We start from the raw sequence: 27,996 nt of genomic DNA on the forward strand, positions 1-27,996 counted from the left end.
TGGGGCGGGTACAAGTACAACAGTGTGCGCACTTGGTTGGAGCATCACTACAGAGCTATATGAGAAGTAGTTTCTTATGTGTTTTTTTTAGTTATATTAATGTGAGTTCGCGTAGAAAAGAATTTACGTAAATACTTTAAACTAACACCATATATCGTAGATAAAGTCCGATGTTCCGTTTGCTAGGCATAAATGCTAATATTAGCTAGCTAACTAGTATACAACTCATACCAACAAACGCTAACATTAGCTTATGCAACATAGATTCTATTCGTAGGTCAAAGTCTTGCAAAAATGGCTTTATCGGAGATGGAGGATGGGTGTCCCGGTGGTGAAGGAGGAGAGTCGGATGTTATTGTCCAAGCGTGTGTGTTGGGGGGCTTCAGTGAACGCGACGAGACCCGAGGTCTGATCTCCACCCTGGTGGAGGTCCACGGAGACACGGTGACAACAGAGTCCGCCACACAGAGGTTTTTGGGTGAGACAGTCATCCATACAGTACACGAAGTCTTTAAATAAACGCTTAGTCTGTGCCCTCAATTCATCACAATCTGCCCATTTCCCCTTCACAGTGATAATGAACAGATATCAAGAGCAGCCTCATCTGCTGGACCCACACCTAGGTACAATCTGATAAGTATAACTCTAAATATGATTTGTAGTAGTGTTGTATATTAATCTGGAGAATGTACATACAGTTAAAACGCCCCCACTCACTGTTCATCTTTCAATTTTGTTGTAGAGTGGATGTTAAACATGATACTGGAGCTCATCAGGAATGAAAAGTCTCCTCCTTCACTCGTTCATCTGAGCTTCAAGTTTCTCTACACCATCTGTAAGGTCAGTCAGAAAACAATGCTGTCTTTGACATTAGCCTGTGTCCTGTCCGCCAAGTCAGTGAAAATCCACCAGACTGCACTCCAGGATTAAAGCCTTGAATAAGCCTTTTATTTATGTAGCCAAGTTATCCTGCTGATTCATTAATCTTCCCAAAGTGTATTCATTTGTTTGTTTGTTTGTTTTCTGACCAGGTGAGAGGCTATAAAATCTTCATGCAGCTTTTTCCTCATGAGGTAGCTGATGTCCAGCCAGTCTTGGACCTATTATCCAGGCAGGATCCCAAAGACTCTGAGGTGAGACTGGCATTCCTTTTATTTATTTATTTTTACAGAGATTGCACCTCTGTGCATTGGCCTCCAGCAGTTTTGATGTATGTTATCTTTGATGTCAGCTTCATCAAATATTTACTAATAGTACATATTACCATTTACTTCTTCCAGACTTGGGAAACTCGCTACATGCTGTTGCTGTGGTTGTCCATGACCTGCCTCATACCCTTTGACCTTTCTCGTCTGGATGGACATCTTGAGTCTGATTCTGGCAAGGCCAGAGAGTCCACCATGGACCGCATTCTCGCTATTGCAAAGGCAATATAAGTATATGTATAATATAAGTATAATGTTAATGTTCTGTTTTTGTGTTTTGTGGGAGAGATTGGTCTGAATGTAAAGGCCTTGCTCCCCCCAGTGGCTTGGTCATTTGGATTAAAAGAGCCTCAACAATTATCAGAATATAGATCTCAAAGTTTGGTATCAATAATTCTATGACAGACAGACAGACATAAATAATTTTATTTACTATTACTAACATATAACAAAACACATGCTGCTGCTTTTAGAGTTGCAGAGTTACACCCGTTGATTCAAATCAATAATTAAAATTCAGACAAAGGAGCACATCATCAATATGTCTCAAGAAGAAAATCCACTCGTGTAATATCTGAGGTGGTTTTATTTAGCCATGTTAATTGTTTGTGGTTGTGTTTGTAGGTAATCCAACTTTTAAAGATTGGGAGCTGTGTTATCATGCAGTATTAAATAACAGCTGTTTTTGTTTTGTTTTTCAGTCTTATCTAGTTGTCAGTGATAGTCCCAGAGATGCTGCATCTGTCCTGGTATCAAAGTAAGTACGAGTGTGCCACGTCGGATTCAACAAACACTCGTATCACCAGGAAACAGTCGTAAATGACCTTCGTAAACATGATGAATCCCACCTGTTCTAAATGAACGCACGTTCCCGAGAATAGTAAATTAACATGAATGACGCCCTCAAAATGCCATATAAGGTCAGACGACCGGCAGGTTGTGGAGAAGCTCCATTCATGAAAATGGCACTAAAGACTAAGAATAAGAACTTTACGAGCTCTCAGACTGAGGTCCCGCTCTCAGAAATAGATCAACAGAAACACATATTATTATTTAGTGTTAGTGGTGGAATTAAAGGTCCTGAGAAAGACAAAGAATGAGGAAAAATGACCCGTGCTGTGAACGCTGTCTCAGCTGTTGCGCGCAGCATCACAGAAATAAAAACAAAAATGACTGAGTATGAATTATGCCAGAGGATGTCATCAGCCAGGGAGTTAAACTATTACTTCGATAAGCAATATTTCAATTAAATGAATAACAGTTATTAATAAATAGTCAGTTTATATTGTGGAAAAGTAACTGTGGAAAAGTAGCTTTGGACAAGTCGCTTTGTAGTTTCGGCCGCTAATATTTATATTGTAAGCTTGCATTATATCATAGTTTCAATTGTCAATTTAAATGACTGATATATCTACCTAAATTGTCTACTTCTTTATACTAAATAGCCTAATTATTTTACAAACAGAGTAATGTCATCATGATTATGGATTCAGAAGTGCAATTTAATGAACGGGACATAGTATACACTTCCCCCCCTTCTCTACATCCCCTGTAGTTCACACCCATTACTCAGGGGTCTCTAAAATACTGACAATATAATAATCGCACAGCCTGTGGATCGACATTATTCATTTCTCTGTTAAGTGGTAGTCAGCATAAAGTGATGTTAAAAAGAAAATCCAAGTCAGTTGATTCTGAAGCTCAACTGCTGATGTTACACCTGCTGCCGGATTGCTGTCAGCACAGACCTGCTAACACCCGGGATGACAACGCAGGGCAAGTCGGCAGAATAAGTTGGAGATGAGGGTACCCGTGTGGAGGTGTTATGTGTTCATTAAGTGATTATCATATCTTGCTTATAGTATATGATGTCAACCCCCCCCCCTCGGAAGAAAAATTGAGTTCCCCCAAAAGACATGATATCGTTGGCACACTGCCATTAGACAATTAGACAGTAACAGTCGTGTTTTATTGCTTTGGAGGACTGCAGGTTGGTTGTGCGTGAGAGGTACGACAGGTCTGCATCACTCGTAAATTTTGTTCGTACCTAAGAGAAAATCCAAAATACGAGGAAATTGGTGAATGCGGCAAATCCTCGTAAATCACTCGTACGCATGGTTTAAGAACGAATCTGTGCGTACGAGTGGTTCTTGCATCTGGCATTATGTAGCCAAATAGATGCATATAATTACATTTCAGTATCATCGGTTTGATTCCTGCTGTGGTCCATACATCTCTTTCTTTCAACTACTTTCATTTCTGTTTCTACACCATAAATTTTCCAATAAAGTCAGAAATGTAAAAAACAAAAAAAACAAAAACAAATTGCACTTTGTTTGCATATGCCGCTTACTGTATAGTGGATTTATCCATGTGCATGTGTAGACACATACTGAGTAGAGATGATAGAAGTAGTGTGTATGCATACTCATACAATTGTTTTCTTTAAAAGTAAATCACAACCGTCAACATTACTGGTGCAGTTGGATTAATATCAGAGTGAGTTGCATACATCTAATTTAAGATCAAGTAGCCACATGTCTACTTTATGTCTTTCATCTACAGCTTGTGTTGATCACTGACTCATAAATCAAAGACTGTGAATCATTTATAAAAACAGCAATGCAAAATACAAGCCAAGAAATGCAAGATACAGGTATCAACTGTAGTTAGTTTTGTAGCCAGTAGAGGGCGAGGTTGATCTTCAAATGTCTTTCTTGGTATCTGTATGTTGTGTATCAACATTGAAACCCTTTTTTTGCTTTCTTGTCTCATTATACATGACTGTACAGGTTCATGACACGCCCTGATGTGAAACAGAAGCGTCTCAAAGACTTTTTGGATTGGAGCCTCACCACTATATCCCAGACTAATGACCACTCAGTGACAGACATCATGGTACTGGATGGTGCCCTGCAGTCTCTGGTAAACATACTCATTGATCACACACAAGCACGTGTTATTGCATGAACACGTGTATGTGTATATGTTTGAAGGCGGTGTAATCTGTGCACAGTGCTGTATCAGAACCTGTGGAGGGTAGTTTACAAGAGCTAACATGACTGGTATGTTTTACACAATACTTAATGTGGTTTTGGCAGGTGTGTAATGCACCTGCTGTGTGTGTGGGAGGTGCCGCTTTGAGTGGCTTATGTCAGTTTAATCCATTGCTTCAAGCTTAACGGTTCTGCAGCAAATGAGACAGGGGTTGAGGGCAATTATTAGGGTTGGAGCCAAATCTGAATATGGTATTCAGAAAAGCACAAATAGCGTTCTTTTATGAATATTTATTTCACGCAAATACTTTCAGAATAACAGTGCACAGGCTGGGTCTCATGCTGTAGAGAGTTTACATCACTGTCTCTGTCTCTCTCCTCTGCTCCACTCTGTGTCTCTGTGTCATGGATGTATAAATAGCTGCAGGCCTGTGTGTTTGGTGGAGCTGAGCTTTGGTTGAGTGGTCATTGCAGTCATCCGTGGTCTGAAAACCGAGGTTCAAGACCTGGTGTGGGAACTCTACTTTGCTAAGTAGTTTATTGAAGAACACTTCCCATAACACTTCAATATACTAAAATTAGAAGTTCAATAAAAACAAACACAGGATTGTTATGCCTATTGCCACTTTTACTCAATTCAAATACAAATATAAATGTTTTTGCTGCTTTAACAAATACAAATACAAAAACTGTCTTTTCATGCCTATTACTTAGTTCTAATGAAACCCATTTTTCTAATCTGATGCATCGAAGATTAAAATCTTGGAGGGTATTTTCCAATCACTCCTTGTAACTAACTTAATGTAATTCAGCCCCCAAGCAAGTACAAAAACTTGTATAACATGTTTAGAAAGCGTTCCTTTGTACTTAATATGTCTGTGAAATAAACCTAGCTCCAGTCTTTATGATGCTTGGGGCATTTAAAACTGGAGCCATACTTGTATGTTTTTCTCTTTGTGTAGATTGAGGGTTAAGTGCTTTAAAACATGGTCATTCAAAGACAAAAATGAAAGACAGAAATGACTTCTGATTCAGAAAACAGTTTTTTAGTTCACTAGTGAGATACTTAGTGTTTCAAAATGTGTAATGTATTCCCTAATGTCATCACTATCATGTTTGCGCTCAGTATCTTGGCTTGAATTGGTTATCTCATTTGTGTCCTCTAGGCAAAGCTCTTCAAACATGGAAAACGAGATGACCTCCTGCAGTATGGTAGGTTCCCCTTTTTCCTGCTATGTTTATTTGCAGTAAAGTAATGACTCAAGATCAAACAAATTTGCCATTAATCCAAATTAATTGGTCTCACAGGCCTTTCAGCAGTTCAGTTGGCCTCAGTTTGATTGCAATTTTCAACATGATTAGGAAATAACTTTTTGTTTTGATGTGGTAAAATATTGAAGAAGCTGTCTGTTATGTTAATATCATATTGATCATATGTTTAGCAACTTGTGGACTTCACTACCTGAAGTTATAAAGTCTGTAGTGCAAGTCAAAAGCGCATCTTTTCTCTCTAATCTCCATGTGGAAAGTCATGGAATTTAATTTAACTCTGACTGTCAAATTCAGTTGCTTTTGCTTGTGGTAACAGAATTATTTGTGTTCACAAATCCTTATCTAAATGTTGTGTGCCAGAAGGGAGATATTTGAATACAGATATCAGGCGATGTTGGCCTTGAAAAAGTAAAATAACAGAGCATTCCAATACATTAAGAGGGTCTATGATTTTCTTGAATGCTCATTTCTGGCTATTTCTGGCAGTTTCTGTAGAGACAGTCCAGTTGTAGCTATGTATGTATATATATTAATTACTGAATAGTCAACAGAAGGCCAGGTAAACATTCAAGTCTTTCTATTCTAGCTGGATAGTTTCAAAAACTATGCATAGTCCTGTATGTTTATTATAAATGTATTTGCTGTATTGAAATAACAGTATCATAACATAACATTTATGACTCTATTTGTTTTCTAGCTCCTACCATTTTACAGTGTCTGGAGCAGAAACATCTTTCAGAGAGCAGCCAAGCCATGCTGAGGAAGCTTGGTATCAAACTAATCCAGAGGCTTGGCCTCACCTTTCTGAAGCCACGTTTGGCCACTTGGAGGTTAGACATAATCCCAGTCAATTATACCTAATGTTAAACTAGTTCTTCAACCAAAGTGAGTCAGCTGACTCAAACTCTTTATCTGTTTTGCACATTAACACACAAAGAAAGCATTTGATGAAAGTGTACATTTGTGTATACTTTATTATATATTAAAATGTTCGTACCATTATCGCAACAGATCTAGTAAGTGGTAAGAGTAAGTGGTAAGAGTGAAACAAAGTGATTCAACCAATAAACGCTCCTCAATCAGATGGCAGTTGCATAATATCAACTCTCTTTCCAACTAGTTTTCAATAGTGCATAAAGTCATATGTGTCACAACATATTTCATTCCTTAGTAGGACAAGAGGCACAGAGCTGAGTGTGTATTTGTTTTTCAGATACCAGAGAGGTAATCGCTCCCTTGCAGCAAACCTTTCTATGTCCCAGTCAACTGCAGCCACTGCTGAAATCGAGACACAAGAACAGGAGGAAGACTATGACATTCCTGAGGAAGTGGAGACTGTTATTGGTCAGTTCCTGCATCCAATCTGCTAAAAAATATTGTAATTTCAGTAATTTTCAGCTCAGGAAATCAAATTTGCATATTATTTTACAGAGCATCTGCTGATGGGACTGAAAGATAAGGAGACCATTGTGCGTTGGTCTGCAGCAAAGGGGTAACAGTCAGTCTTATCTCACCATATAGTACAAATTCGAAGTTGTCATCCTTGTTGCTACTTGTCTGTAGTACTGTTCAAGACAGCATATTTGACAGAGTTTGTTTTACAATAAACATTTATCTAACCCTTCAGCATTGGGAGGGTGACAGGGAGGCTCCCCAAGGAGCTGGCAGATGAGGTGGTTGGATCAGTACTGGACTGCTTCAGGTAGCTTCATGCTTGGGGCATATTGGCTCTCTCAATCAATCATTTTCAAAATACTCATCACACAATGACAATTTTACAAGTAGCCCTGTATTCCAGTGCATTCCTATGCTTTGACGTGTTGTTTGTTCTTTTTTGAAGCTTCCAGGAAACAGACAACGCTTGGCATGGAGGATGCCTCGCACTGGCAGAACTTGGTAGGAGAGGCCTGCTCCTGCCTTCCAGACTAACAGATGGTAGGTGTTCACTAATTCCCATTGAAAAAGTCATCATAACATACATGGACTATCGTGAACAAAATTCTTTATTCAACATGTTTACATTTAAAGTACATCATCACAACTTCCGTTCTCAATATTACAAAACTTATCTAGATTTAAATATAAAGTCCCCCTATAAAGCCTTATATCAGAAAAAAATATGTATGGCAGTCAACAGGGAGAGAGAGAGGTCTTTCAGTGCTTATCATTTTAACATAGATGTTCAATAAGTTGATCTTGTCATGTAGAATTAAAGATATTCTGTCCTTATTTACAAATATTATACCAGTTAGAGTTTTAGTTATTAGCAGCAGCGAGGCCTCCTCCTCGCAGCTCGTCCTGGTATCTTTGCTCTCTTGTTTGGTTTATGGCAGTTGGTTTCAGCCCGGCCACTGTTTGTTCTTTTTATGCCCTTTGCTTTAGCCTTGGTTGTGTTTTTGGTCTTCTCTGGAGAACCAGTACTTACAGCATTTATGGAATCTGAGATCACAGAGAGCCCGTCTGCTGTGCTGAATTGACATGGAGAGAGAGCAGAGCTTGCTATGGCTAGCTGACAGAGTGCCAGTGCCGCAGTTTGCCTCTGGTCACACGGTTCTTCGTCCAGTTCTGTGCCTGGTCTCTGCTGAAGATTCTCCGAAGTGCTCAGGTCACACTCAACATGAGAAGAGCGGAGACTGAGGTTCAGAGGCAACTCTTCCTCCTTTAAGTCCTCTGTGTCTGAGCACCTCAGTCTGTGGTCAGATGGACTTTTTTCTTTGTCTTGGTTTCTTGTGGAGAGGTTGAGTGGAGCCAGATCTTCCCTGTTGTCCTCATCATCTTGTTCTGATGGAGCTTCAGGACATGGCTCAGAGGAATATCGGCTGCTCTCAGCTGATCTGAAAAGAAAAAGGCCAAAAAAACTTAACAACTGACTACTGTTGTCGCAATAATGTGGCTCAGTTATGCCAAGTAAATGTTTCACTATAATACCATTTCTTTCCTGATAATAAAAACATTGAACGTGGTCATTTTACTCACCCTCCATCCTCATGTGGAGTTCTTGACTGCTGCAAGCTTGAGTCAGTTTTGGTGGGTTGAACATCTGTAGGTGTGTGTCCTACTTCTGGGTTGGGCTCAGGCTCACCCAGGTTGTTGTGGTGTGGGTTCTCTTCGTCTCTCTGGATGATGTGTGCATGACTTGGTCTGTCAGGGGACCCCAAGGCTGAACAGCCCTCTTTAGGGCTCAACCTGGTTGTCTTGTCTCCACTCTGCCTAATGTTGCTCTCCTCTTGTGCAGTTGTGTTGATGCTGCTGTTACTGGGACGGGAATTCATGTACAAGTCATATTCCTTAGGCCCAAAGGTTGGACCGTACAAATCTAAAGGAAGATACCTCGGTCCTGAAATCGGCATGGAGAGTTCATGGGGCCTGTACAGGCTATAATGCAAATGGTGTGCTGGGTGAAGAGGGTGGCAGTATCTGTATGGGTATGGGGGAAATAGAGAGGTGTGAGGTGGGGCAATGGGTTGCGGCACCACCGGCCTCTGGGGATCCACAAACTCTGGCCGGAGAGAAGGAGCGTTAGGCTCATTAGCATGGTGGTTTCCTGGGAGGTAGTATGTAGGATACAGGGGCCTTTCAGGCAGGAGATAAGGAGAGTAATCAGGAACTATGGGAGGGGGGAATGGTTTCAAAGGAATGGATGATGAAATCCCCCATGGGAAGCTTGGGTGGTTGAAAGTAGGAACAGGAGCTTGCGAATCCTCTGACTGCTGCACAGATGACTTTAAGGTTTCTGTTCCATCACGGTTGGGTGTGACAGGGGAGAAGGCAGATGGGCGCGGCAGAGACTTGGCTTTGTTGCCCTCGCTGTTCTCTCTCTCTGCAACTGTATTTGGTTTTGTCATACTCTTGCTGTCATTATTAACTGGGCTGTCACACCCTACGTCTACTTCTTCCAAGTCATCCCTGCTTTCGACTTTGTTCTCCTCAGCGCTGTCTTTCTCCGGACTGTTGGTATGGACTGCTGGTAGAGTGCTGGGACAATCCTTAGATTTTACAGGGCTTCCCTTTGCTGCAGCCTTGACCTGTCTGGCTGTTTGCCCGTTTTTCTGCGACATCAGAGAGATGGAGTTCTTACACAAGTTGTATTTCATATGGTTGAAGAGATGTGACTTTTCGTTGCAGGTGAAAGGACACTGGAAACAATGGTAGTTGAAGGGCTTGCCAGGCGGTCGGGGAATGTAGTGGGGCCTTTTTGGCTTGCGCTCCTGAGCAGTGTCCATCTTGATTCTGATGCACGTTTACTGAAAACAGAGCACAATTCATTTTACGATTTAGTAGTGGTTTAGATTTTCCTCATCCTAAGTATACTACAGCTGTTGGGGAATGTGACACTTAAGCATATAAGAACATACAATATAATCATTGCAGGTTTTGTACCAGATTCTCACTGAGTTTACTTTGAAGTAATGAGACTTAAAGAGTTGTTTGACTGGTTCAGGTGGAGAGTTGTACTAATTGGGAGGTTTTTCCTATGTGTGTTTTTTTATCTGCTCGGGCAGAAAAATCTCACGCTGCATAAAACACTGCACCCTCAGGCTAATGTATTTCTGCAACTGTTTCTTCATACTTGGTTAGACACCAAACAGAGAAATTGTTTAATATGAAAACCTGTCTGCTGTATGCAAAAATGTACGTTTTATGTTTGTATAGGTGTAGTCCTGACTGTAGTGCGGTTTTGGTTGATTGGCAGCGGCCTACTAAGACTATAACGATATCACTCATCTGTCTTTAAGAGTTAGAGCACTGCTAAGTCACCAGGTAGGCAGGTGTTGGGCAGACACAGCACTTCGTAACACAGACCTGGAGGGCATGCAGAGACTTGCTTTCTCTCTCAACCTTACTAAACTCTGCGCTGTTGGCGTGGGAACCAGCAGCCACCTGCTTCCCATGACTACACCTGCGGGATGCACTCAGCTCCCATTCATCATTTGATGAGCTCACCAGCTCTGGAGATACATGAGCATGAAAAGTAACCCACCAGACAGCATGAGAAGTAACAGTTGAAACCAGCCATTTAAGTCAAACTGTGAAGTAGGTGGCATCTGAAACATTTCGGCCCTCCCTTTGAAATGAAACATCACCTAGAGGTGTGAGTTAAGTGTTGCTGGGTGCTGCGTGGAGGAACCTGCTTGTCATGCGCTGTCGCAAGAAGTTGTCACTCAAGTTTCTGTCCAACTGTAGTAGCACGCAAAGCCACTCCCTTCTTAAGAACTAAAATGAATTCGAAAATCTTTAACACTATGTTTCTCCACTGTGAATATAATCCAGTAAAAATCTTTTTTTTCTTTTCTTTTTTTTAAAATAAAAATATATGTTGTTGCCTTGATCTCAGGTTATGTTTTTTTTTTGCCTTTTCATAAACAGACAAGTATATCTTATTTTTTTAGATTGTTTAAAAGTTTTTGATATTTGCCTAAGTAATGGGAAACCTTATCAGAAGGGCTTTTGTTGACCAGGTACAGACAGTATTACCTGTGCATCAGTCAAGGTAGCGCAAGCAGTGGATAATTGAAGCCCACAGGTAACAGGTGCATGACTTAAATCTATCCTAAGTATGCCTTATAAATTACTGACAAGTAGCTTTACAAACTATTGACTAGTGTCTTTACATTAACACAAAAACGCTTTGACAGATGACATGAAATAAATAAAGTAACTTAATACTGCTTCCTTATTATGGATGAAAGTTAAAAAAAAAAAAAAAAAAAAGTGTTTTACCTGCTCGGGTTGTTGCAAAAGTGTCCTCTCTTGAGTATTCAGCCTGCAGAGAGCAGCTCCACAGTCCACTGCCAGCGTTAGTATCTGGCCAGGATATTTGCTACAGGATGTGTTAAGAGTTCAGAGTCTGTAAGTGAATGTGTGTAATCATGTATGTGTGTGATCTATTTAGTGATGTTAGTTGTGTGGTGAGATCCTTTCTCTGAGGTGTTGTCTCACTAGTGGGTGGGGCTTCAGCCCAAACAGTAGGGCCCTCAGGCAACATCAATGCACCTGATATTAGTCAAGCCTCAAGCGATGATTTACATGACGCTGTGGGATGGGGGCTCTCACTCCTTCTTCCTTTTTCCTGATCCATCTCTCTCTTTTCAGGAAAATGACCACATTGGCCTCATTGTGCAGTTACTGTAAATAGTTTAAAGTAAAGTTCAGCAGCAAACGGGCGAGATCAGGAACATGACATTTGCATAGTGAGAGTTAAATTAGTGCTGCTCATGTTTAGTTGCACCTCGCTTTTATGTGAACAAACCAGTGTTCAAGGAAACCCTAACCCTAACCCACTTCATTGCAAACTCCTTGCCTTCCTAATTATAACCATGCCAGTCATGTTGTGCTTTCTCTCCCTGATGTTACAAACAAGTAACAGTTACTAAGGTGAGCGGCCAGGCACTCGTTTGAGCACGCATAAGCACATGCTTCTTTGGGATTTAAACTTTCATTGGAAAGTTATCATTTCACAACGTTTCTCATGTTTTTCTTAAGAATGATATCTGTCCTGGTAGTTGATGGGCTTTGTGCACAACCTTTATCTTTGTTTTTTTTCGTCTTGGGATAAATCCACAAATCTCTTTCTGTTGCCTGTTTGCAGTTGTGCCGCTCATCGTCAAGTCCCTGACCTACGAGGAAAAGAGAGGAGCATGCAGTGTCGGCTCCAATGTGCGTGACGCTGCCTGCTATGTGTGCTGGTCTTTCGCCAGGGCTTATGAACCCAAGGAGCTTGAGCCTTTTGTCACTCAGATTTCCAAGTAAGCTTCCTCTTCCTTCCTTTCCTATAAAACAGTTACACGCATAGATTGCTACAAAAAAGTACCTCAGGAACAACAATTATAATTATTATCTTTCAAGTGCACTATATTTTGACTGTAATGGACTGATAATTGATTTTCCTGTTTGTTGTTTTTAATGCAAACTCATCACGCCTACTTTGTATGTATTGTATATCATGTCCACAACATGATTTACATCAGTATAACATCACAGTCAAACAATGTAATCAATAAGAAAGAAAAGAAGGAAAAGCAGCAAATGGCTCAAATGTGAATATAAATATGGACATTTACACAGATGCAGTATCAGCCTGTAAGATTTCACCAACATGTATGTTCTTTAAATATATTAATCGTAGAGAAAAGTAAAGAAGCAGCAGCTACAGTCAAGAGATGTGTTGTAAATACATTGTTATAAGCAATAAGTAAGATTTTAAGTTTAACTTGCAGCATATTGTGAATTGTATCCTTATTGTAGTTTGTATAGAAGCTGCATGATTTGCCTCCAAGCAGTTATTTACTGCCTCAAACCAGTTTTTCTGTGCTACATCAATCATGCATGTCCCCACATAACCACCATTCATGTGTGCTTTGTTGAAGTCGGCTGCGGTGATGCACTCTCTATCTTTAATCACACAGCCATGCTATCAAAAGGTGATGGTCACATGTTGTTGACTCCAGTGATAATTCATTATAATAAACCCTATAATGTAATTTCATACATACATGCATTTCCTTGTTATATTTGATCTTTCTATGAAATTTTCATTGCTGCTGAGCAGTACGCGTGTTTGATCTCTTTGCGGCTCAGTGTCAGTTGTTCTTTTGTATTTAATACTTGTTCCTGTGTGCTCTGTCCGCCACAATAAAGATACACCTCGCGATTTAAAGCAGTCTCTGCTTCTCAAAGATAATTCCAAGCTCACTGTATTTTGGAAAGTCAGTTTTGAACTAAGTAGAGAGCTTGGGAGATATTTTAGGATTTGTGAACATTTCTGGAGCATTATAACAACCAGGAAGTGAATATCTAAGGTTCACGTGTGTCAATTGCACAGAGACAGTAAGTCAGTAGAAACGATAAGTGTGTTGTTTTTTTGCCACAGTAAAAGCTCCAATGGTGACACAAAATATAATTTATATATTATTTATATAATTTATAATACTTTTTTTCAACAAATTAAGGTAAACACACACAATCTCCAGAGATGTATGAATTTTGTTTTTTGTTGTGGGCCAATAGTCACTTTATTCACTTGTTTTATTTATAGTTTTTTCGAGTAGGGACTGGACAACAAATATCCCTTTTTGGTAAAAGGTGGGTTAGAAGTTCTTGCTCAAGGATTAGCTGCTGACTGCATTAAAGGGGGGACATATCACCAGAAGCTGGAACTAGTCTTGAAACTAATGAATAACATCGTAAAACTTTTACATCTAATCAGCAACCAGTGTAGAGACGCTAAGGTGTAATATCATCTCGTGACGTACATTCAGTCTTTGTCAATAGTAACGGTTTTCCTCCTCCTTGATCTCTTCTCTCTCGGTATGCGTGTATAGACCTGCGGCCTCTGACTGTGCAGACCAGCTCTGCAGTGTCAGTTTGAACCCCTGCGACTAGCATTATCATCAGCAGTCGCGACAACACCCTCCCTTTCCCTAGCCTACAGGATTGCCAGGTTTCGCCTGTTACTGTAGGTTTCGGTCGCCGTTTGGCAGCAATACTCAGACAAGCTGGTTCCTGCTCTTTTCATCACAGCTTGATGACATTTGCAGAAATCTTACTTTTGCAAATGTGAGACTAAGTGACTTGGGGGCACACATGTACACACACACACACACACACAGTTGTATTTCTGCTTACACATACACACCATGTACTTATTAACTGTAGCAGCCGCATACCTAATTCAGAATATCTTTTAGAGCATTATCTAGAATGCAATCAGGACTGTTTTTATTTCCAAGCCCTCAGGGCAAGGACAGTTGGTAAAGCCAAACTGTCCAGCTCCAGGCTTGATGTTACTGGTTGGAAGCAGGGAACAAGGGGGGAGAGCAAATAAGGCCAACAGCAGTTACTCTCAGTCTGTCACCATGATTTATCAGAAAGTTGGCCCCCCAAAACCACTGATGTTCACACAGCCGCCCCTACTGAAACGTGTAGAGGCAGCGTAGCGTGGAAGCATATTAAGGTCAAAACATAATCCCACGTAAGTTCCAGTATTGCAGGGGAGTCATAGTTAATCATATTGTGGTTGTGTTAACCCACTTTGCTGGGAATATGTACAACGTGACTAAAATCTGTTTCACAGTGATGATGTAATCTGTCTGTGATCCATTACAAATTGATAAGATGTTAATGCTTTGTTATTACTCTGTAAGAGGACAGGCAAGTATCAATATAAAGGAAATATTGTGAAAACATGACAAATGTTCCCAGCTTGAAAAAGATTTTATAATAGACAAATGCAAGAAAAATGGACTAGAGTGTTGAAATATTGAAATACTGGTTGTTGTTGTTTGTGCAATAAAGCCCAAATAAGCTCATTTAACACTCACAGTCACAAAGCTACAGTATAGTGGAAGAACTATTAATGTGATTTTTTTTGTGTTTGTTTTTTTTCAAAACGTAACACTTAACTGTTAAAGATTTAAAGAAGAAGTACCCTCTTCATTGCATTCAGTGAACAATTCAAGGCACAGGTCATGTATCACTCATATTCTCCAATCCATACTTTGGAATTTCTCTCTGCAGTGCTTTGCTGATCACGGCTGTGTTTGATCGAAATGTCAACTGCCGCAGAGCCGCCTCTGTAAGTACTCTGGTCAACATCCTACAATTGCTTCAATAAAGATGAACAGTAACATGACAGAACTTTAGATTTTTATGTCTCTTTTATTCCCAGGCTGCTTTCCAGGAGAATGTCGGCAGACAGGTTTGTGACCGCAGTATTGACTTCTTGTGCATCATGACTAAGACAATTACTGTGATTTTAAGTTTATTTGCTGCCAAATATCCAAGTCTTGCTCAAACTTGCCTTGCTAGTGAAAGTGTTTAAAGCAAAGAAATAGACTCCCAGTGAAGCTACAGGGCACCAGCAGACACTTGATTTCCTGACAGTACTTGAGCCATAAATCACTCTTAAAATCATGATCATTACTTGAATTTGGAACCCATATCTTATTTTTCAACTAAAATCTCAGTGTCTTAACAACATAGTTTTCTTACACAGTACACTGCAAGTGTCTCGGCTGTTTATTTCCTGTTTGTGTCTAAATAGGGGACGTTTCCTCATGGCATTGACATCTTAACGGCAGCAGACTACTATGCTGTTGGGAATCTCAACAACTGCTATCTGACCATTAGGTGAGAAACAGTTTAATCTACATGTTAACAGTCATTTGTTTCGTCGCACAATTCTGAAATAAAGCTGCACTTGGGGAAATGCTAAGGACAGTACACCTTTCATAGCAGCCTAAATAATGAACTAGGGTGGGACCACATAGTGTTCCTTCCATCCTTCCTTATTTACAAAGCACAGATTTAGTTTTGATATCACTGGTAGGAAATTGTCCCTGTGCACAGGAAGGGACAAATAGAAACAAATGGTGAACATGTGGCCACAAGATTTTCTTCCACCTATTGATGTGCTCTTGGGCAAAATACTTAGACCGAAATTGCTCCTGTATGAATGTGTGCTTGAAAGTTAGTTCCCTCCTGATGAGTAGGTTGGCACCCTGCCGTCAGTGTATGAATGTGTGTGCGAATGGGTGAATGTGACATGCAATGTAAAAAGCACTTTGAGTGGTCATAAAGACTAGAAAAGCGCCATATAAGAACAGTCATTTATGCTGTTATATATGTGCAGTCTATTTGATTAGTTTGTTACAGCAGGCACATCTTGTAAGGAAAGAACTGTGTACATTATAACCAACATAGAAATGTTTTAACCCTTTTGTAAATTGCCACTGTTGGCAGAAAGGTGTCACCACCCGGCAAAGCAAACATTGAAACAGTGAAAATAGAGATAGATGCTAGCCTCAGGGCATTACTGACTACAGATCTACATATAACAGGGTGTAAAATATAAAGAGAGATGGGTGAAATTGTTTTTTCCCACTATTAAATAGTTAAATGAACATGTCAAAACATGGTATTTAATTTCTGTTTATCTTAGTGTCTACGTACCTAAAGATGTATGTTCTGTTCTTGCAGCGTTCATATAGCAAGTTTTCCAGAGTACACCAAAGCCATGATAGACCACTTGATATCCATGAAGATCAACCACTGGGATGGGTAAGTACTTGTATTTCCCTGTGCTCATAAATATAACCGAATATGAGGGAAAATGTACAGTTGTTCTGTATTTAACTTTTGAACCAAAAAAAAAAATCCTATGTGTTTTGCAGTGTGATCAGAGAGCTCGCCACTAAAGCGCTCCACAACCTGACGCCACAAGCACTTGATTATATGGCGACAACAGGTAAACAATGTCACCATACCTGTTCCCCAGGCAATGGAGAGCCTTCAATAAAAGTAAATTGAGAAGTGCTTTTTTGGAAAATGAAACCTATAATTATTGGTCATGAGTAGACATTTCATGCTTTCTTCCTTGGTTTCAGTTTTGCCACAGCTGTTGCCTATAGCAATGGGTATTGACCTTCATGGTCGCCACGGAGCCATCCTGGCATGTGCAGAGATCACACACGCGCTGTACAAACTGGGCCTTCAGACAAACAGGTAAACATTAACTCTGTCTTTAACTCCTAGTAGATGTCTTACACCATACTGTTGACATGTTTTACCTCTACCTGAAGAACTGTGAAACATTGTGTAGATGAGCTTCTTGTTGACATCCCATCTAGATACAGGCTTAACAAAGTAGAGCAAAATCTAAATCTCCTGAACATGTTAAACTGAGCAATATCACGGTTTTGGGGTCACGGTTTTCGGTTTGGTTCGGTTTATGTTGTTCTTTTCTGGGGGGTTTTTACACTTCATTTCTCATATTTTTAGACTGGATGATGTCATCAAGGCAAGAGCGCAATACAAATTAATAAAAAAAATTCCGTAATAGTTTAACACTAACCAACAGCCATGTATCAAGGAAACCTTTAAATGAGTCCCTTAGACAAATTAACATTTTACACACACTGACAGCGTGAACACAGGCTGGAGTCCGGGATTCCCCCCGGAGAAACACGTCATCAGGAGGGATTCCCAGCTGACCGGCCATAACTGACGGAGGAAAAGATCATAACAATATAAAGAGCTGTCACATGAAGACCATCGTGCATGCATGCACCATAATACATTCATTAGTTTGATTAAGTTAATAGAAATTTCCTGTTCTTCTTGCTTTTCTGCGTCAGTTATTTTTTTTATATGCGCATTTATTTATTTACAGCCGCTGCAACAACAAGCCAACTCTAAAATAAAACGTGTAACTTATACCATGCTACATCATATAGCCTATTTCAATAAGCACATTGCAGGATAAAAGATGCTGCTCAAATCCGCCTGTGGCACGTGGAATAATAATAATAATAATAATGATAATAATTATCTCCACTTCAGAGATGGGTCTACACATGTCTGTGTCTCCTACCATTTGTGTTTTTGTGTAGTTTGGCTGCTTTGCTTTAATCAACTGTATGGAGTTGGTGTGCGCTTTCTCAGGTCAGTAGCTGCCTGTTTTCGTACTGTTGGAAAGCTTGCCATGGAGCAAAAGCCTCCATCCTCCATAGGTCCCACGTATAATAATGTAACGCCTCCGTGTCGTGCCAAATGAAGAAGAAAAAAACTTCACTGGGTTACTGGCAAGGCGTACGTTGCGCGTGTCATGAACCGAACAAACCGAACAATACACACGTGCCCCAAACCGTGACAAGCGTACCGAACGGGACGGATATTTTTAATTAACCGTTCCACCCCTACTAGATACTTAGTCATTCTGTTTTCTATTGACCATTTTCAAACATGATCATGACTCCCTGCTCTTGTCCCATAGGTCTGTGGTGGACATAATTTCTTCAGAATGTGTGGACGCATTAAAAGACATTCACCAGAAGGTTAGTGTACCTCTAAGCTAAAAAGAAATGTTACATCAAATGCAACAAACTGTGGTCAAAATAACCTCCTTTGCTGATTTTCATTTGTTGACATGCTTTCAGCTACAAGACAGAAAACAGTACAGGTAGGCAGAAATAATTAATTTAACTTTCTGTTAGCTGTATAATAAATAAAAAAGAAATCCAAGCATTGTTTTGGCTTTTTACCAAAATTATGTTTTTTTTCATGCAGGGGTTTTGGTGGGGAGCTGATGAGGCCAGCAAGTGAGTCTAAAAGCAAATAAGAAATGGTTTTAATGGGTTTTAATATGAAAAAGATGAAATAAGCCTGAAGGAAGACACATGATGATATATGATTTTATTGTTTTGCAGTGTGCTGTCTGATAGAAAAGTTGTCCCTGTCCAAAATGCCTTTTAAGAACGACCCTGTAATCAGTAAGTGAATTCTTTGAACGGTGTTTGTACTTCAATTAGCTTTTGAGTTAAAGATATCTAATTTTGGTTTCAGCTGGCTGGCAGTGGCTTATTGACGACACCATAAAGAGTCTTCATCTCTTTTCAAGGAGTGCAAAGGATAGCATCATGGTAAGCTTAACTTTTCCTTATTAAATTGAAGTAACACCACACACATCCACAAAGACATAGATTTCTTTGGCAGTAGTTTAAACAAAGTGTCTGCTAAAATCTACAGTCTATAGCTAAAATCAGCAGTTATACTAACAGAACAGCACACTACAACTATTTCTGAAATAATACTCTTTCATTTGGAATTACTATTTGCTGTTTACTACTTTAATTAATCTTCTGCAGGCTGCTGTGGTATCAGCCTTGTCTGCACTATGTGAGGAGTACTACCAGGCCCAGCCAGGCCAGGCTGACTCAGAAATACAGAGTGAGATAAACATAATTTCTTACTACTTCATACTGTATGTCTGAATTTGAAAATAATCTCTGCATGTTGGATTGTGTGCATACGTGTAGCTGTCTTGGTGTCTCAGTATACCGAAGGGCTGAAGAGTCCACAGATTCTCACCCGTTGTGGATCTGCCCTTGCCCTCGGCTGTCTACCAAGATTTATGATCCATAGTAAACTGAAACAGGTGTGTTTGATGTATTGTGTACATTTTCTAGCTGTTTGATAACTGACTGCTTCAGGATATAGGTATAAGTTGTTTTTGTGTGTGTTTGTCTGGGTTAGATCCTAGAAGGCCTTCAGCAGATGTGCATTGTCAGCCAGAAGGAAGGGAGTTTCACTGAGGCAAGGAGAGATGCAGTCAGAGCAATTGCTCAGTGAGTATCAATATCAGTTTTTATTGACTTTTCATTCGTGTTTCTTCCATCTCTAAGTTTTAATTATTATTGTTCAGGTTCATGACACAAAGGCCCCTCTGTCTCTCCCCTTCTCTTTGTCTTGCTTGTCAGCTAGCTTTACTAAGCTTTTAAGGCTAAAATAAATAATAGAATGACTATACCTGCAGGACCTGAATGACATGTTCTTTCTTTTTGTTTCTCTGCTCCTTTTTTTGCATAGATCCTCAAAATTCTAATTTGATCACATTTCCCCAGTTCACCTGTTATTTCTTCTAGCAGCCCTTTGTGTCTTTCTTTATAATGGGAACATATTTTTCATTCTCTATCAGGGTGTGTATGAAGGCAGGTGTTTGCGTCAGTGGCTCCATAGACTCTGCTCTGTGCTCGGAGAATGTAGCAGAAGTATACAACGCTCTGCTCAATAGCATGAATGACTATACAACAGACAGCAGAGGGGATGTAGGGGCATGGTGAGTTAACTAATCCTTATTGTAAATAAACACGAAAACGCTCATAAAGACACACACACACAAACGCACACACACAAACAATGCAAATATACACGCTCTTTTGATTTGCCTCAGGTATTGGGAATGTTCCTCTGCCTGAGGGCTCTGGTGTTTTTGTGTCCCTCCACCTTGGGGCAAGAAGTCATGGCATACCTGTCTCACTGGTGGCCCCAGGGAATGCTTACCTACTTGCAAGGAATGTCACCAGGCTTGTCGCTTGTCCTCAGTCCTCAGTGGGATGGGCTGCTTCTTTCATGCTGTCTAGTCATCCTTTTCTTTCCTTCATTCTTTCTGATAAATCTGTTTCCTCCTTTTTAAAAAAAAAATATCTGCAGTTATCACATTCCACACAGTGACACATTTTTCTCTCTTTTTCATCTGTTTACACATAGTTTTCCTAAAGTTATGAGTTCCAGTACCTTTGCACCTGTGTCAGGGTGTGACTTTCATTGGAATGAATGCCCCGGTTAACATTTCACATAAACAAATTGTGCCCTGCAGCCATGAAGCTGATTTGGCTATAAAACTACCATATCCAGAAACACTGAAATGCAATCTTCAAAAGGTGGTGTGTCTGTGTGCCAGCTTTTGAGTGTGTGTGCATGACTGTGGTGTTTCGTTGTCTTTTTAAATATTATGTAGACAAGATTAAGTAGATTCAAGCGAATGTGTGCATAAAGTCTGCTTTGTCACTTTTCCCAGGGTGAGAGAGGCAGCAATGACAAGTCTAATGGATGTGACTATTCTGGTGGCCAGCAGTGCTCCAGAGATCCTTTTGCCAGACCTGTGAGTAGCAATTGGAAAACTCTGATTAACACCACACCATGTGTCACAGTACCAGCAGTTGACTATAAAACTTGTAATGTCAGTCAGTCTCAGACTTGTTTGTTAATTTGCTTTAGTAACCTTTGGTGATACTTCAATGCCTCAAGGTGTGCCATAATACCATAGCTTAAATCAATCCAGCTTGCATTATGTAGTTTTTTTAATTATGGTAGAAGAACTGGATCAAACAAATGATGAAACATTTACTTTTATCGTTGATTGGATATTATATCTAAAAGTTTATAGTTTATATATCTAAAAAAAGAAAATAATCACACCCAGTGTTGCCTTTGGATATATCCAAAATCCAGTTTTCATCTTTGTCACCAGAACCTGAGCTGATAAAGACACAGAAGTTGGTATATGTTCAAAAACAATAGCCAGTTTGTTGATTTAGTCATACCTTAATGACGTGACATTCTGTGGAGACATCTGCTTATGTTGAAAGAAATGGTGATACACTCATCATCTTCATTTCCTCATTGCATCACTTACTACCTACTTCTCCTTTGCAGGGTTAAATCTATGATGTGTTGCCTGGCCCAGCAGGCAGCAGAGAAAATTGACCGCTACAGAGCTCATGCTGGCAACATCTTCCTGCATCTCCTCCACAGCACCGAGCCTGCAGTACCTCATATCCCCCACCGAGAGGAGCTGCTAACCATCTTTCCTGTGTGAGTTACACCTGCTTCAAATTTGCAGCTCATTTTGCAGCATTAAAACCTACAACACTTGCTGTGATTTTTGTTTGACATAGTGTGATCATAAAACACCAGCCACTGATAAGGTTTAGCAAATAAATGTTAAATATGAAAGCTTGTTTGTAGAGTAAATGTATGTATAATAAATTTCCCCAAAAAAGTCAATACACTTTGCTTTGTTAAGGCTCAAAACTCACACCAGTGTGTCTCACAGTCAAACAATCACATACTCAGGTCATTTAAGTATCAGTCACACATGTAACAATTTTCACAGCCTCATCCGGCTCCCTTATTACACCTTTATGTAATAAATAAACACCACATTACAGATCATAATAAAGATGATGAATAAATACTATGTCACAGATGGCAGTAAAGATGATATAGAAATAAAAAACATGTCAGATAAGAAAATATGCACCTTGATGAAGAATTTTACCTTCTTTTTTTTAAAATTAAAGATATATTTTGGTCATTTTTGCCTTCATTAGACAGTATATGGCATAAAGGCTGACAGGAAACAGAGGAGAGAGAGATAGGGGGAATGACCTGCAGCAAAAGCCCCTTGCCAGAATCGAACCAGGGACGCTGCCTTCATGTGGCATGCGCCTTTACCACTTAACACCAAATTGTACCTTTTTTTTGTGCAGATCTTTGTTTATGTCTACTGTCGTCTGTCTTTCAGTGAGGCCACAACCAGTCTGAACTGGAATGCTCCATCCCAAGCTTTCCAGCATATCACCCAGCTACTTGGACTACCTCAGTATCAGTACCACACCCTGCTGGGCCTCACTGTGTCTGTGGGAGGGATCACTGAGTCCACAGTAAGTCAGTTAGATACAATCTGCCCTGATGAGTAGAACAGTTTCCAGTCAGGCTGGTGACAAATTCAAGGGAAAAACTGAGCTAACGAGCAGAGAAGGATTACCTATACAGACCCATACAGAACATGAGGGGTTACTTAATTCTTTAATGATGACTGTTACCAAATCTCAACCTAATTGATTGTTAGCTAAGCTCTTCCCCCTTACTTACTGTTGCTACGTCTACCAAACTTTCTAAGTGATTTGCCTCTCGAAATTCTTTGTAATTTTTGAAACAGTGGGTCATTTGTTTGAGGCAGAGGTATACAAAAACAAGCCTCTCATTTCGAGCTGGCAACCGTTGATTTTCTCGGCTAAAATGACCACTACCGCTAGAAGCAACCTTCTCTGAGCAGCGTAAGCTAATACTAATAATAAAACTCAGTGAGCTGGTTGAAAACTGCATTTCCAGCTGACTTTTTAAACGTTTTTCATCGGATTCATTTTCAAAGGAGAGCCCTATTAAAAGGTCTTAAATATTCACATGGAAAAATGGTTTTCTATCCCTCCAGTATACTTTCACAGACTTCTATAATCTATGCCAAAGAGCCCTGAAGCTGTTCTAGCAGCTCATGGTGGCCCTACACCTTACTAAGACACTTACAATGTGTTGCTCTTTTATTTTGTCACCTGTCTATGTTTTGTAAAGTTGTTCTTTCTCCCACAATATTGATTTACTGTATTTGCAATGCTACATGTCAATACTTTTATTCACATTTCAGGTCAAATTGTCAACATTTTTTAATGCTGTTAGGAAATCCAGAACTCTAAACAGAAGAGCACATACAAGAGATATATATTTAAGTTGTTCTTTAGTTCATTAGCAAGCTGGAATATTTGTACAAACTGGACCATTAAAAGGTAGAAATGCTGTGGAAATCTGCAGGCAAATTCAACTTTTTACTATTCAGGAGGAATTTAGGCCAACAGGGGGAGCCATGTGTCTAATGAAGTCTACTCAATCTTCCACACGAAAAATAATGCCTTACTCTTTCCAGAAAAGCTTGACTGTCAATTAAATCTTAAAAACACATATCCGACTTGGTTACTAACCTCATCTTCACTCTGGCAACCATCTGGGCTTAAAGCATTGATCCAGACTCATCCAGAACAAATCGATCTGACGGGTGTCTCAGGGTACTGGCAAGCGAGAATTTGGCATCAGTCGAATCTTTGCATTTCAGTGATAAATAAAAGCTTAAAAGCATGCCTGCTACTCTCCACTCCTGACCCCTCACACACCATCGCTTGGGAGGCTTAGCTGGGGCCCTTAACTGGGATTGATGAAGTCCCCCCAGTATCACTTAACCTGCAGAAGCCAATCATATGAAAGCTTGCTCACAAAGCTTTGTGATGGTTAGGTTATTTTTAACTTTTATTGTTTGTGGATATAGTAAAGAAAAATAAGTTTAGCCTTTAATAGCAGCAGTGAGGTCATTAAAATTGAACTCATCTGCCAATGGGGGCTGTAACGTATTCCCTCAGAGGCGATCTGGCTCTCGTCTCGCTTTACCTCCCGCTCTTCCAGCCTTTCTTTTCCACAGATACATCCTCAGAGACGAGAAGGATTGATATGTTTGTACAGGGTTGCATGCAGGAAAATGAGCCAAGATTGCATCGATACATGCGCCAAGATCACCATTCTCACACCACAGGCACATATTCACACAGGCCAGAAAGAGATAAAGCATTGACTAACTTTCCAAGAATCGCATTAATGGCAAGCTACAACGTGGAGGCCATACAGTGCAGCCCTGCAAAAGCCAAACAGCAGAAACCGTCCCGAGTCCCAAGACCTACAAAAAACAATTTGATTTGTTACCAACAAGTTTTATTCAGTTCTCAAAAGTATTTCTATCATAACTTTTGCCAGTATGAGTATGAAATAACCTTTAACCACTGAAACACACAAAATCAAACAGTTTTTTGTTTATCTTTTTCATTTTGTAGTTCATTGGAAATGATGAAACAAGACACTAAGTTTCCATGCAACCTGTTTGTTTATCTGTAGATTGTTGTGTTGCTATGTGGCAAGTGTCAAAGGCTGACACTTTCTTTCCTGCAGCCTGATGATATCAGCTTTTCTTTCGAAAGTAGCTTAGGTTCATGCTCATGCAATAATAAGCACTCAGTAATTTTGTTATTACAGTAAAGTTTTGTGTTTTCATCAGTTATTCAGCTTTTCTTCTCACAGGGAATCGTGAGAAGTAAAGCAAATCGCTGTACCATACTATACAACTAATCCTTTTATTTTGTTAAGGCAGTGATAGTGTAGCATTAGATAAACAGACATAGCTAGCATCTGTCAGCAGCCAATCGTGGATCCAGGCTCCAAACTTCACCACGATGAGTGTGCATCTGTGTTTTTTTTCCCACTGTCTTCACTTTCTGGCTCCTGCTGCTCCACAGTAAACGCTGCTCTCTGCTGCTTCCATTCAGGTGCATTTTTCCTCCCAGTCATTATTTGACTACCTGAAAAGGATCCAGGAGGATATTGCTGCTCTGTCACAGTTTGGTGATACATTGCTGAGCATTTTCAGAGACAATCTCCGCAATGACAGGTACGCATGCCTTTTACATGTTAACAAAAACCCTATCACAATTTCCTCAAGCCAAAGGTGATCATGTTTTTTTCTCACCAACAGCCCCATTTCCTTTTACCAAAACCACAGAAAAGTAGGAAATACTCACATTTGAGAGGGATTATTTGACATTTTCCTTTTAAAAATAATGATTGATCATTTAAAAATGATCGTATTAATTGCCTATTATTTTTCTGACGATGAACTAGTTGGCTGCTCGTTTTAGCTCTATTTAAGTTATATGTTAGCCTCAACTTTGGAAGATCGCTTCTTAAAACTCAGACTTGTGACATGAACTTTGACTTTTAAGGGTTAGTTCTGTTCCCCACCTTCAGCTTTATGCATTTTTTCTTTTGCTTTTATGCTGTGCTTTGCTTACATTTGATAATGTTTACTGTTGGAAAAACAAATTGATTTACTTTTTCCAATTTATCTTCTGTTGTTGTTGCATCATTGACACATTAAGTAGTAAAGTCTGTACAAACACACTGACAAGCCGCCAGAAGAAAAAACAACAACAACTTTATTTGTATATCACCTTTCATACAATAAATGCAGCTCAAAGTGCTTTACAACAAAAATAAATTACATACAAGTGTTTCACATAAAAGGAACATAAAAGGAGCATAAAGCAATGTTTTAAAAAAAGAAACAGAAAAGAAAGAGGAAAAATAAAAATAGTAATATAATATGTATTATTATGTATTAATATGTAATAGTACATAGTAAAAGTAGCAAAGAAAAAAATAGAATAGAAACAAACAATATATAAAATCAAGTAACAATTCTACTATTAAAATAAGTACAGTTGTACAGTTGCTGATAGAAAAGTTAATTAAAAGCTTTGTGAAGAGATACGTTTTTAGCTTTCTCTTAAAAATATTAAGTGAACAGGCTTCCCTGATATTTATCGGTAGTTTGTTCCATAGTTTTGGGGCGTAACTGACAACAGCTGCATCCCCAATTTTTTTTCTGCTGTTGCTGGAAACCTCCAATAAACCAGCAACAGATGATTGCAGTGTTCTTGAATGCGAATATATAACAAGGGAGTTAGCCATGTAGTTTGGTGCTAGCCAAGGACCTTAAAGTCATTTCTGAAATTTAAAGGAAGCCAGTGAAGAGCAGCTAAAACCGGACTAATGTGTTCTCTCCTCTTGGTTCTGGTTAATAGCCGAGCTGCAGAGTTTTGAATGAACTGAAGCCTCTCAGTGTTTTTTTCGGGAGCCCTGTAAAAAGTGCATTACGATAATCAAGTCGGTTTGAGATAAAGGCATGAGTCTGTTTTTTCTGCATCTTTTTGATTTATGGATGGTTGCACTTTTGCTCTGTTTCTAAGGTGAAAAACAATGTTTTCATCACCTTGTTGATGTCAGGCCTGAGGTTTAGATTTGAATCTAAGATAACACAAGCCTCAGATTTAATCTATGGGGTTAATTTCCCCAGATTATTGTACAGTGTTTCTCTTTCAGTTTTGGGGCTGACTAGAAGGATCTCAGCTTTGTCCTCATTTAACTTTAAGAAATGATTGCTCATCCTTTTAATGTACTCAGCGACAGACATCCTATCTGTGCCTCAACATTTTCTTTTCCTCTTTGTAGGGTGTCTATTCCTTTCCTGAAGATGCTCAATCAGATGCTCGCTAACAACTGTTTTGAAATCTTCACCACACAAGAGAAGTGAGTGTTGCGACAGCTTTCGGTGGAACAAACATGGATGATATCTGTGAAAGCTGAACTTTTTCTTTCTTTCTTTTTTTCTCCAAGTCACCAGTTCTGTGTTGACCTTTTGACTCTCTGCAAAGAAATCAAGAAGTCCAAAAATATTTCTAAGCTACGCGCCTGTGTATCTGTGTGAGTCTCCATTTCATAGTAAACATTATATACTTGCCTTGGGCGGAAAGAACCATCCATGTTGACTGTGCTGATTGGTGTTTTCCAGTTTCTGCGGGCTAATCCAGTTCCAGGGTGAGGTGAGGAAGAAAGTGTTGTCCCAGCTGCTGATGCTACTCTGCCATTCCTTTCCTGTGGTAAGTTCACAACACAGAAATGCAAAATGGACAGAAATACTCACCAGTCCTCAACAGATGTGCAAAACCACTGACAAGCTATCTTTTCAAATAAAAGAATACAAATGCAGCGAGTTTGGTTTATATTGCAAAATTCACTATCACTATATGCCTTTGAAATTTTACACTGCTTTGTGTAACAACATCTATGACAGGGAAAAAAACCAAACTGTTCCTTTCTTATCATTTCAGATCAGAAAGACCACGGCCAGCCAGATGTATGAAATGCTGCTGACCTATGATGATGTCATTGATCCAGAGTTTTTGGATGATGTTATGACCCTGCTCAGTGATGCTAACTGGTTAGTGGTCACATTGGATACACTTATTAGATCTTCTCTTAAATGTTAATTGTGTACATTATGTACCAGTATGTTCCCTTGACACTGTTGTGCTGGGTGTCCGTTTCAGGGAGAGCGACCTTGCCACAGTGCGCACCCACAGGAATCAACTTTGTGATTGGTTGGGAGTCCCCAGGCCACAGGTGGTTACTAAGGTAACCATTTAACTGACATAAGTGAGAGTTAAGTGAGTGAGAGTTATATACTGTTTTAATGACCTTGCTAGATCTGTTAATCATAACCACTCTCTTTCATTGACAGAGTCCTGCCTAGGGTTCCTGATCACCTGTGGCTGTGAAAACCAGCTGCAAATCAAGTAGTCGAACAACATCCTGCAAGAATTAAGAACAAACTTTGAGTGCTGCTTAAGCTGTCTTGTATCAATTGGTCTACTGTCTGCTGCCTGCCAAACAATACATGGAATAAATTTCAATCTGTAAGAAATCTGGAAATTACATGACAATAAATAGACGAGAACATCAGTTATTTTCAC

At 39.7% G+C, this 27,996-nt stretch overlaps 2 protein-coding genes across 2 annotated transcripts; one reads left to right on the forward strand and one right to left on the reverse strand.

Annotated features, from left to right (window-relative positions):
* Positions 1–13: 13 nt before the first annotated feature.
* On the forward strand, positions 14–27,985 carry tbcd (tubulin folding cofactor D). The gene is made up of 39 exons (XM_062438575.1): positions 14–478; positions 573–623; positions 743–840; positions 1,032–1,133; positions 1,281–1,427; positions 1,907–1,962; positions 3,998–4,130; positions 5,368–5,413; positions 6,171–6,303; positions 6,687–6,817; positions 6,905–6,965; positions 7,101–7,175; positions 7,314–7,408; positions 12,063–12,219; positions 14,990–15,047; positions 15,141–15,170; positions 15,516–15,601; positions 16,451–16,531; positions 16,645–16,718; positions 16,858–16,975; positions 18,246–18,306; positions 18,409–18,431; positions 18,539–18,570; positions 18,679–18,741; positions 18,815–18,891; positions 19,117–19,198; positions 19,288–19,406; positions 19,505–19,596; positions 19,947–20,087; positions 20,829–20,912; positions 21,467–21,625; positions 22,338–22,476; positions 24,955–25,076; positions 26,696–26,773; positions 26,861–26,947; positions 27,036–27,123; positions 27,355–27,464; positions 27,574–27,658; positions 27,765–27,985. The coding sequence occupies exons 1-39, from the start codon at positions 295–297 to the stop codon at positions 27,774–27,776; spliced, it is 3,570 nt and encodes a 1,189-aa protein (XP_062294559.1). The 5' UTR covers positions 14–294; the 3' UTR covers positions 27,777–27,985.
* Positions 7,737–9,699, reverse strand: znf750 (zinc finger protein 750). The gene is made up of 2 exons (XM_062439558.1): positions 8,450–9,699; positions 7,737–8,307 (listed from the first exon to the last, which is right to left on the reverse strand). The coding sequence occupies exons 1-2, from the start codon at positions 9,694–9,696 to the stop codon at positions 7,737–7,739; spliced, it is 1,818 nt and encodes a 605-aa protein (XP_062295542.1). The 5' UTR covers positions 9,697–9,699.
* Positions 27,986–27,996: the final 11 nt, after the last annotated feature.

This window comes from Scomber scombrus, chromosome 18 (assembly GCF_963691925.1).
Source record: "Scomber scombrus chromosome 18, fScoSco1.1, whole genome shotgun sequence".
Classification (NCBI taxonomy): Eukaryota; Metazoa; Chordata; class Actinopteri; order Scombriformes; family Scombridae; genus Scomber; species Scomber scombrus.

Coding starts and splice junctions, on each gene's coding strand:
- znf750 (XM_062439558.1), bottom strand. CDS start 9,696: ATGGACACTGCTCAGGAGCGCAAGCCAAAAAGGCCCCACTACATTCCC. Junction 8,308..8,449: donor ACTCCACATGAGGATGGAGG/GTGAGTAAAATG, acceptor TTTTCTTTTCAG/ATCAGCTGAGAGCAGCCGAT.
- tbcd (XM_062438575.1), top strand. CDS start 295: ATGGCTTTATCGGAGATGGAGGATGGGTGTCCCGGTGGTGAAGGAGGA. Junction 15,048..15,140: donor ACTGCCGCAGAGCCGCCTCT/GTAAGTACTCTG, acceptor TTTTATTCCCAG/GCTGCTTTCCAGGAGAATGT. Junction 26,774..26,860: donor ATCTTCACCACACAAGAGAA/GTGAGTGTTGCG, acceptor TTTTTCTCCAAG/TCACCAGTTCTGTGTTGACC.